This window comes from Cydia amplana, chromosome 18 (genome assembly GCF_948474715.1).
Source record: "Cydia amplana chromosome 18, ilCydAmpl1.1, whole genome shotgun sequence".
NCBI classification, from domain to species: Eukaryota; Metazoa; Arthropoda; class Insecta; order Lepidoptera; family Tortricidae; genus Cydia; species Cydia amplana.
The window spans coordinates 15,317,875-15,335,283 of NC_086086.1; the positions used below are offsets into that span (position 1 = coordinate 15,317,875).

General features: G+C 37.3%; 1 protein-coding gene across 1 annotated transcript; it reads right to left on the reverse strand.

The window, feature by feature from the left end:
* Positions 1-1,338: 1,338 nt before the first annotated feature.
* LOC134656324 (DDB1- and CUL4-associated factor 12 homolog) lies at positions 1,339-15,756 on the reverse strand. The gene is made up of 10 exons (XM_063511837.1): positions 15,368-15,756; positions 13,831-13,978; positions 12,530-12,682; positions 11,248-11,369; positions 10,018-10,117; positions 8,984-9,134; positions 7,341-7,498; positions 5,972-6,128; positions 3,009-3,106; positions 1,339-1,491 (listed from the first exon to the last, which is right to left on the reverse strand). Exons 1-10 carry the CDS (start codon positions 15,463-15,465, stop codon positions 1,339-1,341), a joined length of 1,338 nt encoding a protein of 445 aa, XP_063367907.1. The 5' UTR covers positions 15,466-15,756.
* Positions 15,757-17,409: the final 1,653 nt, after the last annotated feature.

Sequence of the window (17,409 nt, forward strand, 5' to 3'; positions counted from 1 at the left end):
ACAAATCGAGAAAAACTTTTCCCATACAATTTGTATGAGAATGAAAACTTTTATTTTTCACATGCTATTTTTGTATGCCAATCGGTTCCATTTCTATCCAGTATCAATAGTTTCTTTGGGGTCAACTTACGGTAATACACACTAATTTGAAATCGAAGGAAGGTCTTCTAAGACCGTTTTCTCGTAGCAGCACGGGATCTGATAGCTGCTCTCACTGACCCAAAAAGGAAATCCACCCTGTATAGTTGTTCAACCCAAATATGTCATTAAATAAGAACAATACTCATTTTCTTTTGAGTGCTAGTACTATACTTCGTTTTTTTAGCATTAGAAATAAGGTAAACAATCTTGATGTGTCTTTTAATTGAAAAACACATTTTAAAAATAAGTTACGGCAAATATGTAACAATTATGAATCTAATACGATCATTTATATTCTTCTGCTTTCATAAGTATAAGTTACTGATATTTAAAAAGTGTTTTTCAATTAAAAGACATATCAAGATCGCTTACCTTCTTTCTAATGCTAAAAAAACGAACTATAGTGTAAGACAAAGATAATATGATTCTCTCTATGTTTGAAATGAGACGGTAAAGAAATATGCCAATGCCCATTTCCATCATAATTAGAGTAAGTATCACCATAGAGAAAAAAATACATAGAGTGCTCACTCCATACATCAGTTTTAGTACCAAAAAGACTATTAGCATCTAGCATCGAGTAGCGGAACTATCAGTACTGCTACTTGACAATAGATGTAGCACCGACCGGAAAGTCTTATGCTGTTGAGATAAGACTTTCCTGTCGGTGCTACATCTATTGTCAAGTAGCAGTACTGATAGTTCCGCTACTCGATGCTAGATGTAGACACTGAAATTAGTAGTCTGAACTAGTGATGGGTAGGACATCAATTTAAAATGAGTTTGTATGAGTACCTCATTTTCTAAAATGAGGTGTTACAATGTCTTACTTCAAATGAGGTGAGGTACTAGCATATTTTCAGCGTCGACTATTCCATTAATTCCAACGGCGACAAAAATATTTAATGTATATACATATTTATGTATTCATCACTTCCTCTAAAAATAAATAAATAGTAACATTTAATTGGAGTGCAATTCTGGAGGTTAAGAATAGAACTTTTAGGAGAAAGATAATTTTAGAATCAAGTAAAATGAATAGAGGAGTGAAGTAAGACATTTTTGCGGTACGAAGTACTGCGACAAATTAACAAAATGAGTGGTACAAATGAGGTGCCTCACGAGTGAGCGACTCAACACTAGTCTGAACTGATGTATGGAGTGAGCACTCTTGTCTTACTATGTTTCTCTATGGTATCACTGCCAGATGCCAGCGTAGTTGCCTATAAGCGGAGCTGGCAGTGGCCCGCCCGCAGTGAATATACGAGTGCCAGAAGTGTCATAGCAGTGCGTATAGATGGCGGGCACGTATTTTACTTGGTTGAAGCCATCAGCTTCTTCATCTGGAAACTGAAAAAAAATAGTAGCTTGTGTTACAAGGGATCAAAATGATATATAATGTGATATAGATAATGTTAGATCGCAATATAAATATAATATGGTACTTCCGAGAGTTAGCACCTATATATATAAAAAAAGCACATTCATATCATCTGCCTAACGAGCTTAAAAGTCTAGAAGGAAATACTTTTAAAAGATGCTTAAAAAACTTTTTAATAGACAAAGTCTTTTATAACTTAAAAGAATTTTATAACTCCGTAAACCTAAATGTGTATTAAAATTTAGTTTAAGATAGGATAATTATTGAAACTTAGTTTAAGATAAAATAAATTGTACGCCCGAAAAGGGTAAAACTGTTGATACTCGCCAAAAAATGTACCTAGTTATACTTCCTGTACCTACACAGTTTATACAATAAATATTTCTGATTTCTGATATTTCCGTCAAGGCCGTACATTGAATCCTGAGCGTAATGAGGGATTCAAGTGTTAACGCCCAAGACGAAATAATTTTGATACCGTGTGACACATACTGCTTTTCACATCGACTATGAGGAAAATAAAAAAATTTTACGTGTTGACACAATCTGATGCTTTAACAGATTATTTAAGCTAAAAAAATATTATGCAAAAAAAATGTAAAAATAGTGTGCTAGAACAGAAAACTGTTACTTTGATCCCTCCTAGCAGGGAGCAAAAGTGCCACTTTGATCCCTCCTAGCAGGGAAGAAAAAGCTCTTTTCCGAATAGGTGGTGTGAAAAAGCTCTTTTCTAAATAGGAGGTGTGAAAAGTTAATTTTGCTGGCTTACAAAATGGGGTTGGCAACTGTCAAAGGTTTGCATAGATGGCCTTTTTCTATGAGATTTGGCTTAAACTGGCATCCAGGACATTAAAAAAACAAAAAATTACACAATTCTAGGGATTGACAGGGTAAGCTATGATGGCGCCATCTGCTAAATACTTCGACCGGCCAACCCCATTGGATACAGATGTCACAATTTCGGCCTCACACGGAAACAAGGCGCGATCGGTGACTTAGGCCTCCAGCCTTATACGGAACCCGGCCTTCGGCCTCGCTCACCCTTGACCATGGTTTTATTCCAAGCTTTACTGCAACTCGGCATTTGGCCACGCACGGGACCACACCGAGATTGGAAGTTGTGGCCTTGACCCTAGGCCGAGCTCGGCTTTCGGCCTCGCTTTTTGACACAAGACGAGACTGATTTTTGATCTTTCGCCTATCCCGAAGCCTTCTCTCGGCTGCCTAATATATCCTTTTTTTAATACTTACGACTTTATTTAATGTGAAAAATGATGGCCAAGCTTTGTCTTGCTACATTTATCACTACACCTTATAAAACAAAGTCCCCCGTCGCGACTGTCTGTGTTTGTATGTTCGCGATAAACTCAAAAACTACTACGGTTTTCAACTATCGATAGAGTGATTCTTGAGGAAGGTTTGTGTATAATTTGTTAACCCGTGCGAAGCCGGGGCGGGTCGCTAGTTATATTACTAGACAACTTACCACATATCCTCTGGAAGCCCTGAGCGTGACAGTTTTGGAGGAGTGTATGTGGCTCTCTAAATACTTCGCCGCTCGCATGTCGTAGAACATTAGCAAACCTGCAAATGGAAATAATATTGTGACTTGTGGTTATTTTCCTAAATGCTAATCCCTGCGTAACAATTTTGTAACTTTGAAGCACAAAATAAACAATAGGTATAGTTTGTAGCTTTCTAGTAGAGCCCGAAGGCTTATCATATTGTCTATTGTTCAGTAAAACCGCACGTGCTACTTACCTGCAAAAAAGGGTCCTAATTATTCTATTTGGCACCTGAGCGTGGGCTAGTCCAACGCTCAAAAAACCAGTGTAGGTGCGCTCTCCGATAACGTGTCTTTGTTACGCATCTCGATGACACATTTTAGACTGGTTCTGTAGCGTTCAACTCGCCGGCACTCAGTAACCGAAGTACTGTCCACATACATCGTAACAAAATATTTATCCATTAGTTCATTTTGAATCTTATTGCAATTTCCATAGGAGTTGTAATTCAATTACCTGGGTAAAGTGAACGAGCGATTTTTTATGCAGGTGGTTGTGGCACGTGGCACGAGCGGTTTTACTTAACAATAGACAATAGGATAAGCCTTCGGGCTCTACTAGAAAGCTACAAACTATATACAGAAGGTTCACTCTCTAACAAAACGCGTCTATTACGACAGATATGACTGCTAGGTGGCGCAAGCGCGAGCGTCCGTTCCGTAGCGGTGCGCGGCAACTGCTATGGCTAGACACCAACATTGGTGTGGGCCGCATGTACTTGTAACGACGCGACGAAATCGCGGAGTGAGCCACGCCAGGCCCCGTAATAGACAACATGTCAATCGCTAACGCTCCGTAGCGAACGAAACGCAACTGTCACACACACTAATATGGAAGGGTGATAGAGACACAAAGTGATTCGATGGCGAAGTGATAGCGATTGTCACTTTGGCTAGGCCACCTGGTATTGGTTACATGTATCTTATAAATTTGACAGTTGGGACGACGACATCAAAAGCACTGCGGGGAAGTAGTCCAGGTTGCACAGAACCGTGACGAGTGGCGCAAAATTAAGGATGCCTACACCCAGTGCCGGTATCAGCGTAATTTGTCCCATTCGTTTTTCGTTCATTTCTTATGTCCGTCTCATTCTGTGTTCGTCACTCATTCTTTATTCGTCTCGATCGCTATATGTCCCTATCGTCTTAAGTACAATTATGTAACCTGTCTCTTTCTTAACAAGTCTTTTTCGTTTTTCGTCACGGTCTTCCTAGGACTCATTCTTTCTTATTCCCTTTCGATTTTTGTCTCATTCACTTATTCGTCTCATTTTTTTTCATGCATTCGTTATTAGTCACATTCGTGATTAGTCTCATTCATTTTCAGTCTAATTCTAAGTTACATTCGTTTTGCGTCTCGGTCACTATTTGTAACTATCTTTTTCCGTCAATCTTATTTTTTTTTAATTATATCTTATTGACCGAGTGATCGTCATAATTTCATGTAATTTCGTAGTAGTCTTGACATTTAAAATAACACTTTGAATTCTGACAGTTCATTTGAATATGAAACCGGCCGGAGGACATATGAATAGCAACTAAGACCTACTAGTACGGGACGATTAGCGAACGTGCCCAAAAAAGAACGGAACGAGTTACCATTAAAGACAAAAAAAGAGTGAGACGAATAACGAAAGTGACTAAAGATAAAGTGCGAATGATACCAAAAAAGAGAGACTCAAACAAAGACATAGTCCTAGGAAGACCGTGACGAAAAACGAAAAAGACTTGTTAAGAAAGAGACAGGTTACATAATTGTACTTAAGACGATAGGGACATAGCGATCGAGACGAATAAAGAATGAGTGACGAACACAGAATGAGACGGACATAAGAAATGAACGAAAAACGAATGGGACGAATTACGCTGATACCCCAGTGCCAGCCCGAGCCCTTGATCAGGGTAGAGCGAAATCGGGCTTTGGCGCTCTTCGTTGAAGTTTTCAAGCGTATTTCCCCCCCCCCCCCCCTTCCCTTCGCCACACTCGCGTCTTTTAATAGTACATTATTGTCGAGGTTCGGAAGTAGCTACTTGCAGGCTGAGGATTCGTTTTAAACGGACGACCTTGGGAGTCCGTTTAGTTGGATCCGAAGCCAGCAAGTAGCCTTCCAGCCGAGTCATATATAGTGCTTTTCTCAAAAATGGTGCAAGAAATAGAAATATTTTACAGAAGCAAGGTTCTAATAATTTTCACAGAAAAAAGTAAAACCATTAAAAAGATTTGCTTTACCGCCTTTAAAAAAATTAGAAATGTGTTTTTCTGCTGAAAACACGCCAACCTATTTGAGACACCTAAATAGTCGCGGTACCAACATTATAATAATAAGTACTGATCATCTGTTTGGCTGTTTAATGGACCTATGCCTTCATTTGATATGGCCATTTCAACTTTTAAAAAGTTTGGAACTCTATAAATAATGGAATTTGTATGCTTCTTCAACTTCAACATTTATTCAGCAAATAGGCCACAAGGGCACTTTTACACGTCAACATTGAATTTACATACAAGCAAAATAATTATTATTATTTATACATCAACAATTATTAAATACAATTACAACTACCAAATCAAACTAACGTAATACAATTACTTAGAGATATATAAGGTCTCAGTCCCGAAATCGAGACTGCAATGTTTTTAACTTTTTAATTTTTTGACTGACCATAAACTACGCACTTCGCTACCTATTTTTTAACCGGCAACTTCGACTTTGCCGTCCATTTTTGAGAAAAACTTTTTTTTTCTCTTTTGCCATTTTGGCCAGAGAGAGAGAGAGAGAGAGAGAGAGAGAGAGAGAGAGAGAGAGAGAGAGAGAGAGAGAGTGAGAGAGAGAGATTTGACAGTAGTCTTTAGTGTATATAGTTTGACAGTGTAGGGTAGTTACCTAGTCCGGTGCCGATAGTGAGCATGTTGCCTCTAAAGCTGGCAGATCTGATCCCACAGCCGTTGTACCGCGAAGTTATCTTCCTGACGGACTGCAGAGTGCGGCAGTCCAACAGTAACGTGTAGGATTTGCAGCCTATCGCGTAAATTCCGCTTTCCTGAAACGTATAACAATATTACAGATTACAGCGGAGAAGGTTGGAGGAGGCCTATACCAAAGGCCATAGACTAGGAATCCTCTAGACTGAGTTTAGAGCAATTATTTCATGAAACCGATGCTGCCAAAAATACGGGGGTGCGGGGGGACGAGGTGAGCGAATCCCGTGCCGTGATTGGTCCGTTCAAAGACACGGACCAATCACGGCACGGGATTGACTCGAAGATGGAGTAAAACTACCGTATGAGTGGCAGAGGGGGTAGCGTTACTATGCTCAGTCTAGAGGATGTCTTGTCTGTGACCAAAGGCACACCGAAGTGCGGGACATACGAGTATTGTAGTTTACAAAAAATATATGATAATTAGAGAGCGGATTTGAAGTAGCGATCTCAATATTAGTATGGATATGACTGGTATAATTTATTATTTTTTCTACACACAAAAATAATGTAACTTATCGGAACAAAAAAGTAAAAACCTTTTTGGAAGCTTTTGTAAACATTGGGCAAAAATTATGATGATAATAAATAAGTGTGTGATAATAAATAAATCGCTACTTCAAATCCGCTCTCTATGATAATATCAATTTAAAAACCGTTGTACCGAAGGATCGGAAATAAATGGCTATATAGATACTATAGTTAGTTAAATGTAATCCAATTGTATGTAACAAATCTTGACGTGTAATTACTTTTATCAATAAAAATATGAATAATGAATATATAGATATACAGATTATTAAATATAGAACCTCCTTTTGAGGGTGAGGGGGTAATTCATAATAATCAATCAGATTTATATAATATGTTTTCCCATTTCTTTTAATAACTTTATTTTCTTTTCCTTTTGTAAGAATTTGATATGTTTTCTGAAACAGCTATGTACATATGTATATTTTCTAAATCAAATTTCTATTACACCTTATGTGTATAATCGCATGAATTCTATAGTAATTTAAATTGTATTTTTTTTTCTCCTTATTTTCTCGTAATGCTTGTTTATTATAAGATGTAATTATTTTTGAAAAGATGTGTCCCGCCGAGTTTGTTGCCGGTCCCACAATGGGATACCCTCCTCCAATTGAGGGGGGATTGAAATCTTCTCGGGGCAGAGGTGTAGGGTTGGAGCCGGTCTACCTAGCTTTATTTGACGTTCATAAGCGCATTGTAATTATGCCTACTTGAATAAACTATCTTTTATCTTTATCTTTTACCTGAGTGGCAAGGCAGACGAGGTCCTGGCAAGAAGGCAGTTTCCTAGAGAGGGTCTGCTTGAAGGTCTCTGCGTTGAACACGTGGATGTACCCGTTGAGGGTCAGAGCGGCGATCTCGCGCCAACGAGGGTTGAACGTTAGCGCGCGGACTTTTTGGCCTGAATAAGAACGAATATATAATTAATTATTTTTTCTACTCCAGCACTTAAATGTGTCAATTAAATGACTGACAGTGATATCTAAAGCAATGTCATTTGAATGATTTGTCTATAGGCTCATAAGATGACTGCTAGCAGTCATCTTATGAGTATAATACAACTGCTTTATTTTTTTTAAAGATACAAGTTCCGATCATCTTGATTGAAAGAGGTATGTTTTCATTTACAATAATAACTCTTTTTTTTTTTAAATAATAACTCTTTTTTTTTAATAATAACTCTTTTTTTTTGCTGCAGCTGTCATAGAAAAAGTAATGTATGCAACAGCTCATAATTGGTTCTTAAAATTCAAGGGTCGAAGTTACAAAACGAGACGTAGTCGAGTAGTCGTAGTCTTATTATATCACTGTTGCATAAACTACTATAAAAAACCTAAGGTACATTATTTGTATGTTTGTGCAATAAGGTTTTTAAATAAATAAAACCCGCACACTCTCACACACGCAATAGTACTAGGTACAGAAGGTTTACCCTCTAACAAATCAGAGATATAAGCGCAAGCGCCAGCAGGCAGGCGTCCGTTAAGTAGCGGTGTGCGGCAACTACTGCTGCTAGACACCAAAATTGGTGTGGGCCGCATTTTCTTGTAGTGACGCGCCTGCCAGTAGATACGCTTATTAATACGCCTTTCTTTACAAAATCTATACTGTGCAAGTATCAGCTGAATCCCACAAATGAAGGCCTAAAGTAATGATACTGTGAGCGTAAGCAAAATAGACCAACTGTGCCGTCATACATGATAAGCTGTCATTATCGTATCATCATCATATTCGTCATTAAAGAGTGTGTTTATATTCAAATTGTTACAAAACTGTTTCTTTGTTGGTAATTAGGTAGGAAATAAGTCTTGTTAGTTAGGACTGCGAAATAATTGATAGAGTTTCAAATTTAAAAACATCTTTCGTCACTGTGGACCTATAGACGAGCCGGTTTTTTTCTAATTCATCATCATCTCAGCCGAAAGACGTCCACTGCCGGACTAAGGCCTCCCCTAAGGATCTCCACAACGAGCGGTCATTCGCTGCCCTCAACCAACGGTTTCGTGCGACTTTAACCAGATCGTCGGTCCATCTAGCACGCTGCGTCTTCCGGTCTTTTTTCTAATTATTATAAGTATTTTTGCGGAGCCGAAACAGAGGCTTTGCGGAGCCTTAGGGTCTCCCCAAACTTATCGACGCGGAATCGGCAATGCCAATAGAAATGAAACTTTATGTCCACGCAATAAGAGCGAAAAAGACGCCGACGCGTCGGCCGTCGACGGCCGAACGGAGCCGAACCGAACCTTACCTGTTTATGCTGTTTACTATCGGCTTTCGCCGAATCCGCGTCGATAAGTATGGGGAGACCCTTAGGGGTCCGCGGAGCACACTTCGAGAGTGGCTGATCTGATATATAAAAGCAACACGCTTGGGTGGTGGTGGTTACCGGAGCGGCACTCCCTGGTGGCTAGTGGCGCGATGTAGGCGTGCTGCGGCGCGGGCTCGGGCGGCGCGGGCGGCGCGCGCCACAGCGCCAGCTTGGAGTCGCGCGACCCCGTCACCAGGAACTCGTCGTCCAGCCAGCACATGTCCAGGATCTGGGGGGGGGACCGGTGGCTAAACACATCGCGCAATAGGCTATAGTGGCTGTCTATGTGCGATGCCACCTTAATGAATACGTGAGAGGAGCTGACGTACACGGTCGTAACTTGCGGAATGCCCACAGACTCTTGGGTGTAAAGCATAGGTTAGCCAAGTCAGCGAAACTAACCCACGTGATGGGGCCGACTGTGTACAACCGACTGCCGAGTCATGTCACGAATGCGCCGTCATTAACTAGCTTTAAAATGCCACTGAAACGATGGCTTATCGAGCACACTTTTTATAGCTTTAATGAGTTTATGGAGTACAAAATAAGTACCTAAACTTAGATTTTAATTTAATTTTATATTATGTTATAATGTAAAATGTTACAAATCCTATTTTGTAAATAATTTCTTGTAAATAATATTGTGACATATAATACGAATTATTATGAATAAATATATATGAATATATATGAATATGAATATTTGACATTTTTAGGGTTCCGTACCTCAAAATGAAAAAACGGAACCCTTATATTAAGTTGAAATTTGGCACACATATGTAAGTTTGTGACCCAAAGATGGACGTGTAACGTAAATAAATTAATTTTAAATATGGAGGCCATTTTTGGGGGGGTAAATGAGAAAATTAAAAAATATATTTTTAAAATTTTCAATGTGTTGTGTTAAATTGCTCATTTTCTATCTATTTAATCTAGTTACATTTAATTATAAAATTCAAAATATGTCAAATACCCTATTTACAGTCAGCAGCAGAAATAGCACAGTGTAAAATGTAACACTGGACCGACGCCTTTTGATGTTTACGTAAATGCTTCAATTTTAAGCCTTCATATATATTACCCTAAGTAAATAAAATTTGTATTGCACTTACCCAATCTTTGTGCGCTTCACCGACGCACACGGGGTCTAAAGTAGGCAAGCTGTAGATGGCGAGCTCGCAGGAATTCTGCGCTCCCGTCGCTAGCAGTGTTCTATAACCAGAGGCGTATAATAATAAAAACCGGCCAAGTGCGAGTCGGACTCGCGCACGGAGGGTTCCGCACCATCAACAAAAAATAGAGCAAAACAAGCAAAAAAACGGTCACCCATCCAAGTACTGACCCCGCCCGACGTTGCTTAACCTCGGTCAAAAATCACGTTTGTTGTATGGGAGCCCCACTTAAATCTTTATTTTATTCTGTTTTTAGTATTTGTTGTTATAGCGGCAACAGAAATACATCATCTGTGAAAATTTCAACTGTCTAGCTATCACGGTTCGTGAGATACAGCCTGGTGACAGACGGACGGACAGCGGAGTCTTAGTAATAGGGTCCCGTTTTTACCCTTTGGGTACGGAACCCTAAAAATTTGGCGCCCCATTAAGTGATGGTAATGTATTTCATATAAGGAAAAAACCCCTGTATTGCCGCCCCGGGACATGGCTTCTTGGCCCTAGGGTAAATACGCCCATGTCTATAACATGATATACACATGGTACACGCCGAGCAGAACGCTTTTGCCCACGACTTCGTCAGCATGGAATTAGTAACAGCAGTTAGAGTAAGTATTGGATAAATCTTCAAATTGAACATATAATGCTTAATTGCTTACATCAATTAACAGGCAATTCATTTACTATCTCAATTTCAACCCCAGTTTTACCCTCTTTAGGGATGATTTCCAATGCGATGTAAATATTGCTTGTGAATAAATAAATGAATGAATAAAAACCATCCTACTTCCTTCCCCGGGACTCAAAACTATCTCTATGCCAAATTTTAACTAAATCGGTTAAAGCAGATTAAGCGTGAAGAGGTAACAGACAGACACACTTTCGCATTTATAATATTAGTATGGATATATTTCGTCTTTTCCCCAATATGGCTTGTTTCAAATAGATATTCATATTATAAGATATTAAGAGATAAGAGATTAGTTACCTAGTATTAGTACCTAGCTTTTAGTTTTATGGTCTTGTGTTAAATGTAGTAGTTTTTAAGGTTTTTTATTATTGTATTTTTTGACATGTATTATAAGATATTCATATCATGTTTGATGTTTAAGTTTTCTAGTGGCGATAACTAGATTGGCCAAGTCAGACTATATTACTGTAATACCTCACCTAGAGGGATTGATCTGTAGCGCGTGTATGCCGGTTTGGTGCTCGGCCCCGGCCCAGGGCGCTCTCGGCCGTAACGTAGGTATGTCGTCTAAAGACCGCGTGCGGACGTCGTATACTTTCAACTGCAAACAAAATGGATTTTAATGGATATAAAAGTTAAACACACACTCGTCAAATAGTCAATAGTCAAAATATACTTTATTTATGTAGGCCTAGCAACAAGCACTTATGAATCGTAACATACTTATAAATTATCTTAAGCTAATTATCAGAGCAATTTATTGATGTTATTATTCCATAAGAATATTGGATTATTATACAAATCAAATTAAACACAAATGAAATTAAATTAAGAATTTCACAAAAGGATCGTCAAACATGAATTTTTTTTTATAAAAAATACTAGTCTAGAATGTTTCTAGAATAAAATCTAAATGTCAAATAAATAAATAAAAAACACAAAAGAAGTATGTACATCGGAATATCAATTTCCTCATCATTAATCAAATATAAATCGTACATAAAAAAACGTATAACAACAAGGAGATCTCCATGCTGTACGATGTTTCCTCAATGATAGTCAAACCAAGAAAACACTGAATAGATTTTTGCAATGACAGAGTGTGGCGTGGATGTTATATTAGGGAATGCAATCTTGAAACCAAGATGGGGGATTCAAGATTTCGAGCTAAAAATCTATCTGTAAGATCTCTTTAGATGGAGATCGAGATCCAGAGGTCGTGAATTTTACTCAAGACAGTAATTTTTCCACTTTTAAATTTATTCTAAGCTTGGTGGAGATCGAGATTTCTCGACGAGAGTGTGAAATCAAATACTACCCTAACATTAGTGGTACCTTGTTGCATTTGGTTCCGAAGAAAACCTGTCGGTCTGAGAGCCATTGTGAACAGAACACCTTGTTCATATTGCCCAGGTTGAGAGGGGTCTCTGTATAGATCCCGAGTCCTGAGTTAAGTTCTATGGATCTATACTTAGTTTAAACATATCACAGAGGGGATCTATGGATCTATGCTTAGTTTAAACTTAGACGATGTGTCAAATACTAGTAGTTACATACATACCTTGTTACATTTGGTCCCGAAGACAACCTGTCGGTCTGAGAGCCACTGTGAACAGAACACCTTGTTCATGTTGTCCAGTTGAGAGGGGTCTCTGTATAGATCCCGAGTTAAGATGTAGCACACAGGGGATCTATGGATCTATGCTTAGTTTAAACTTAGACGATGCGTCAAATACTACCCTAACTTTAGTTGTTCCATACCTTGTTGCATTTGGTCCCGAAGACAACCTGTCGGTCTGAGAGCCATTGTGAACAGAACACCTTGTTCATATTGCCCAGGTTGAGTGGGGTCTCTCGGAATAGATCCCGAGTGAGCATGTGGCGGGTGGCGTAGAGGGGATCCACGGATCTAGGCTGTAATATAGATGTTTCATTAATTTCATGTTGTTTAACCCCTTAAGTACCCAGGACGCCATATTATCGCGCCTGAAACGACAACCAAGTTTGAAACCTGAACTCAGACAACAAACAATAAAAGTACTTGTGTTTAATATTCTTTCAAACGACACCTCACACGAACCGATCGGTCCCATAGAACTCAAGATGTGAACAAATATCAATGATGATTGGCGGGCCATCATCATCTTTTTTCGACCCGTCCCCCCATAGACTATAAACTAAAACAGTCAAATCGTATTCTGGATTCTAAGTATGCATTTAGAAGAGATGTTTACGAAAATCGTGAAGGAGGTGACTTTTGTTTAATCTGCCTATAGAGTATTCCGCGAATTCTTAAATTTTTGGCGCATTAAGATTAAGTCAAGGACAGCCAGAGTTCATCCACCAAGATTAGATAATGCTGATAAAAATGCATAGCTATGTATGGCAATAAACTGCAGCAGTGTCACTTCTATAAATACTTATTTGGATAAATGTAAAGTTGAATAGTAAAACTAGGGAGATCTTCTGGTACCGGTTTTCTATACAAATACTGTACCGGAATTCACGGTTCTCGCCATACAAACTCAGTACCGGGAGCATTCCCTAAGTAAAACGAAATTGTAACTACATAGGTACAGATTTTTATTCAGTGTTATCCCTTTTTAAAAGTCGGTTTTAAATACAGGATGGATTTACTAAGTCGAATTTTTTAGGTCTTTTTTGATCCATGTTGAAAGTGAAACTATGCATGCATCTTTAGGTTTTATTTGGCCTTTTTTGAAAGTGTTACTGTGTATACATTTTTAGGTCTTTTATGACGTTTTTTGATGCATATTGGAAGTGAAATTGTGTATACATGACACTGGTCAGGGGTAACCACAAAATTAGGGCTATAGGCCTCGCAAGTCCAATACGATTTGGATATTAAACACAAAAATACTAATTAATTGATAACAGTTTCGAATGATTCACAATTAGTTTCACTAGACTTATATCAACCGAGATATGGACCGTGATTACCTTTTGTATTGTTTTCGATCTCCCGAACAATAGAAAACGTAATCACGAGCCATATCTCGGTCGATATAAGTTTAAGAATTAATCAGTTAGTACATTCATACCTCCGGGGCCTGTATTTCTCTAGAGCGGACATAGTCCACAAAGTTGTATGAGGTAGTGAGTATGCGGTGCTGCTGGAATGGAGTCTCCTCCTCGCTGTCGCTGTCCGAATAACACACAAAGTCTTCCGGCTTGTCTGGGCGGCTTACCCTGCAATTATATGAAATAAAATAAAATAAAATAAAAAATAAAAAGCCTTTTATTTCCTGCTACAAATATGTTACATGGATGTATGTTTGGTTAGTTAGATATTAGTTAATTTATTTATTTGGTTGTTAGTATTTTAGTTACTTAGTCTATAAGCAAGAACCCCTTAGGTGAAGGCCTCTCAAAGAGGCCTTAAATTATATGAAAATCTTGAATAAATCCCTCAGAATGTGAAAGATTGTTTCCAGTAAATAGTGTCATCTAAAATACATGTTAAAATATCAGCATAAAATAGTAAAAGATGTTTAAAACAAACATAAATTTGAAAAACTTAATTGACTTAAGACTATTGTCTGACCTCTTATAATTATTATTATTAATTATTCATTTACAATGAATTTTCTGTTATATACATTTTCGTGCTTAGACTGCACTAGCCACTAAAAAAGATAATGTAATTTGGTCCAAAGAGAAATATAATAATGTGGTATACAGGGTGCTTCCTGTAAGAGGAGCAATAAATACAACTAAAGGCTGTACTCCTCAAACTGACCAACATTTGTTCAGCAACTTTTAAAAATTATGAATCCTTTAGACTTCCTCTTTTTCATACAAAATAAGTATTGCCTTCAATGTACGCTGACATCAGTGTGTTTGACGTTGCTTGTCACGCTTTAAACATAACAAAATTTGCAATACATTGCGTCTTAGAATAAACTTTAAAGTCTGCGTCTTAGATAAAAATCAAAACGTGAGTTATTTTCAAAAGTTGCTGAACAAATGTTGGTCAGTTTGAGGAGTACAACCTACAATTTAATTAATGCTCCTGTTACAGGAAATACCCTGTATATCTATACTAAATATTTGAACATGCTACTACTTGATGAAAAGGATGATTATAATGTCTTTATTCTATATACTGTGTAATGAAAGCTAAATTTGCCATGGCAAACTAATTAAAATTATGAATGCATTAATAGAATAAATAAAGTATTCATTTTATGTGTTTAACATGGCATTTAAAAATGTTAATCAAATCTGGCTTCTTCTTCAGACCAAATTAATGTTTGGTGTACAGTATATTAGTCATGGCTTTCATTTTATATCTAATTATATCCATTAGACATTATTAACTAAATAAATAAACAGGCAGAGCAATGACCTGTACAAACAATTTGTTTGAGTTCATGAATAGCAAAAAAAACCTACATTCTCTGAACGTTTTTTAGGTCAACCTCAAGATAAAACACCACGAAATTAATGCGTGAGTGACGAGAACAAATTAACATTATCAATTCCTTGGCCTAAATAGGAACGTAGTAAATTAAAAAGGTTTTTTTTTTAAAGTTGCGGACATTTCAATGGCAGCAAGTTATTATTTCATTTATTTACCTTAACATTCCAGCTTTTGCTTTGCGTTCTTTTAGTCTTTTCGGAATATAGCAGGAAGGATATCTCCCTTCAATCGCCCGGCGTACAGTTTGTGCCATTTTGGCTACAAGAACCTTGGTAACTAGGAACAATTAACACCGAAATCGACACGCTACACTATTTTATTCACTTTCGTTTTGTCCTGTTGTATACAGATCCATAAATCGACATTGTCCGCACAGCAATGGAGTCCGACCATTTCTTTCACAATCACCACTATGACACAAGGAATTTATTAAACATTTTAGTAACAAAATGTTATTTTGAATGTAATTATGACACAAAATAAAGATATTTTCAAGAGCCAAGGATTATTTGCAATAATAAATACGCTGACGGAAAGCAGGCTGGCCGTCCAGTGTTGCCAGAGCGCTTCCAGCTTATGTACAGTCGTACGTCAAAAAAGGTACGATTTTGATAAAAAAGGTACGGTTTTTTTTATTAGTAAAATTTTCTTAGAGAAACAATATTTCTATGTGGGTGGGGGGTATGGTGGGTGGATGAGTATAGTTTTCCTGATTGTTACTGACTGACAAATTGGTTTGACCAACTATAAGTGTAGTGTACACGTCATAGTTAACCAATTTTGTTTGCATTGATATAGGTACATGAAAAATAAAATTTGTCAAGCCATTTCCGTCAGTTGAAAAAAGCGGCAAATCTAAAAAAAAATAGTGCGAAAGGTTATGGTCCAATAGAAAACTTAAATTTCGCGCCATTTTATATTGACTAAGTTGTTTGACCGGCTATAAATGGCTGGCTGAATTTTGACTACCTGAGTTTTGTAATCTGGATAATAATGCCAAATGAAACGAAATACACTCAGATGACTATAGCTGGTCGAGCAAATCTTGTCAGTAAAATAAGGCGCGCAATTCAAATTTTCTATGAGACGATATCCATTCGCGCCTACATTTTTCAAATTTGCCGCCTTTTTCTACTGACAAGATCTGCTTGACCAAGTATAAGTAACTTTCTACTGGATATGCAAATGTACATAAGTATATAAATTAAAAAGAAATGCATTTGAATAAGATTGGTAAGATAAACAAGTTGGCAGATAAGTAACAATAATTATGTAACTTCCCTTTTAATAATAAAAGTAGAATTTAGGTACCTGACAGCCCGAGAACAAATTCTTTATCATTTTTTTAACTTCTTTTAGCGTTTTTATTATTCCTCGAGCAACTGCATTAGAAGCAATCACAAAGCAATATGAATAATATTACACATAAATTATTTAATGTAGTTTTATGGATAATTGCCAATAACCTATCAGGGTGCCATGTCATCTTTATCCATTGTAACATCTATTATACCATGGTTTGCAATAAACGATATTACTATTACTATTAGCAAATCACAGGTAAGAAAGACACAACTGCCGACTGCAACTAAAGAAACGTGTATTTTCTATAGTACATGGTACTTTTTTATGGTGGCTATTGTTGTCAGATTAGATATTTTGCCCTGAACAAACCATCCTGAACCAATATAACGAAAAAAAAGTTGATAAACAATTGTACATCAAAAGGTACGGTTTTAGTACGATGTACGCTGCGTACAAAAAAGGTACGCAAGGTCAAAAAATAGTACGTAAAACCGTACTAAAAGGTACGATCTGGCAACACTGTGGCCTTCTGTCACTCTGTCAGAGTCAGAATGAAAATTGTTGCCAGTAACAAATAAAATACCACGCTCATTATTACGATTATAATTATTCAATCAATAATTATACGAATTATACTTCTGTGAAACTTACAACTACACTCAATAATACCTAATAGAAAATATAATTATGTCACCTTTTCAAGTACACTACAATTGGAATGATAGTCTCGAATAAATTTTAAGTTTACCTATGATGACCAATAGATGGCGCCTGTAGCATCATTTTACTCATGGTAATAACATGGTTATAACGGGTTTATTAATATAAATTAATTAATGTACATGACATGTGAACTTGACTTTATTAATCTTGTATAGATTATCATCAAAGG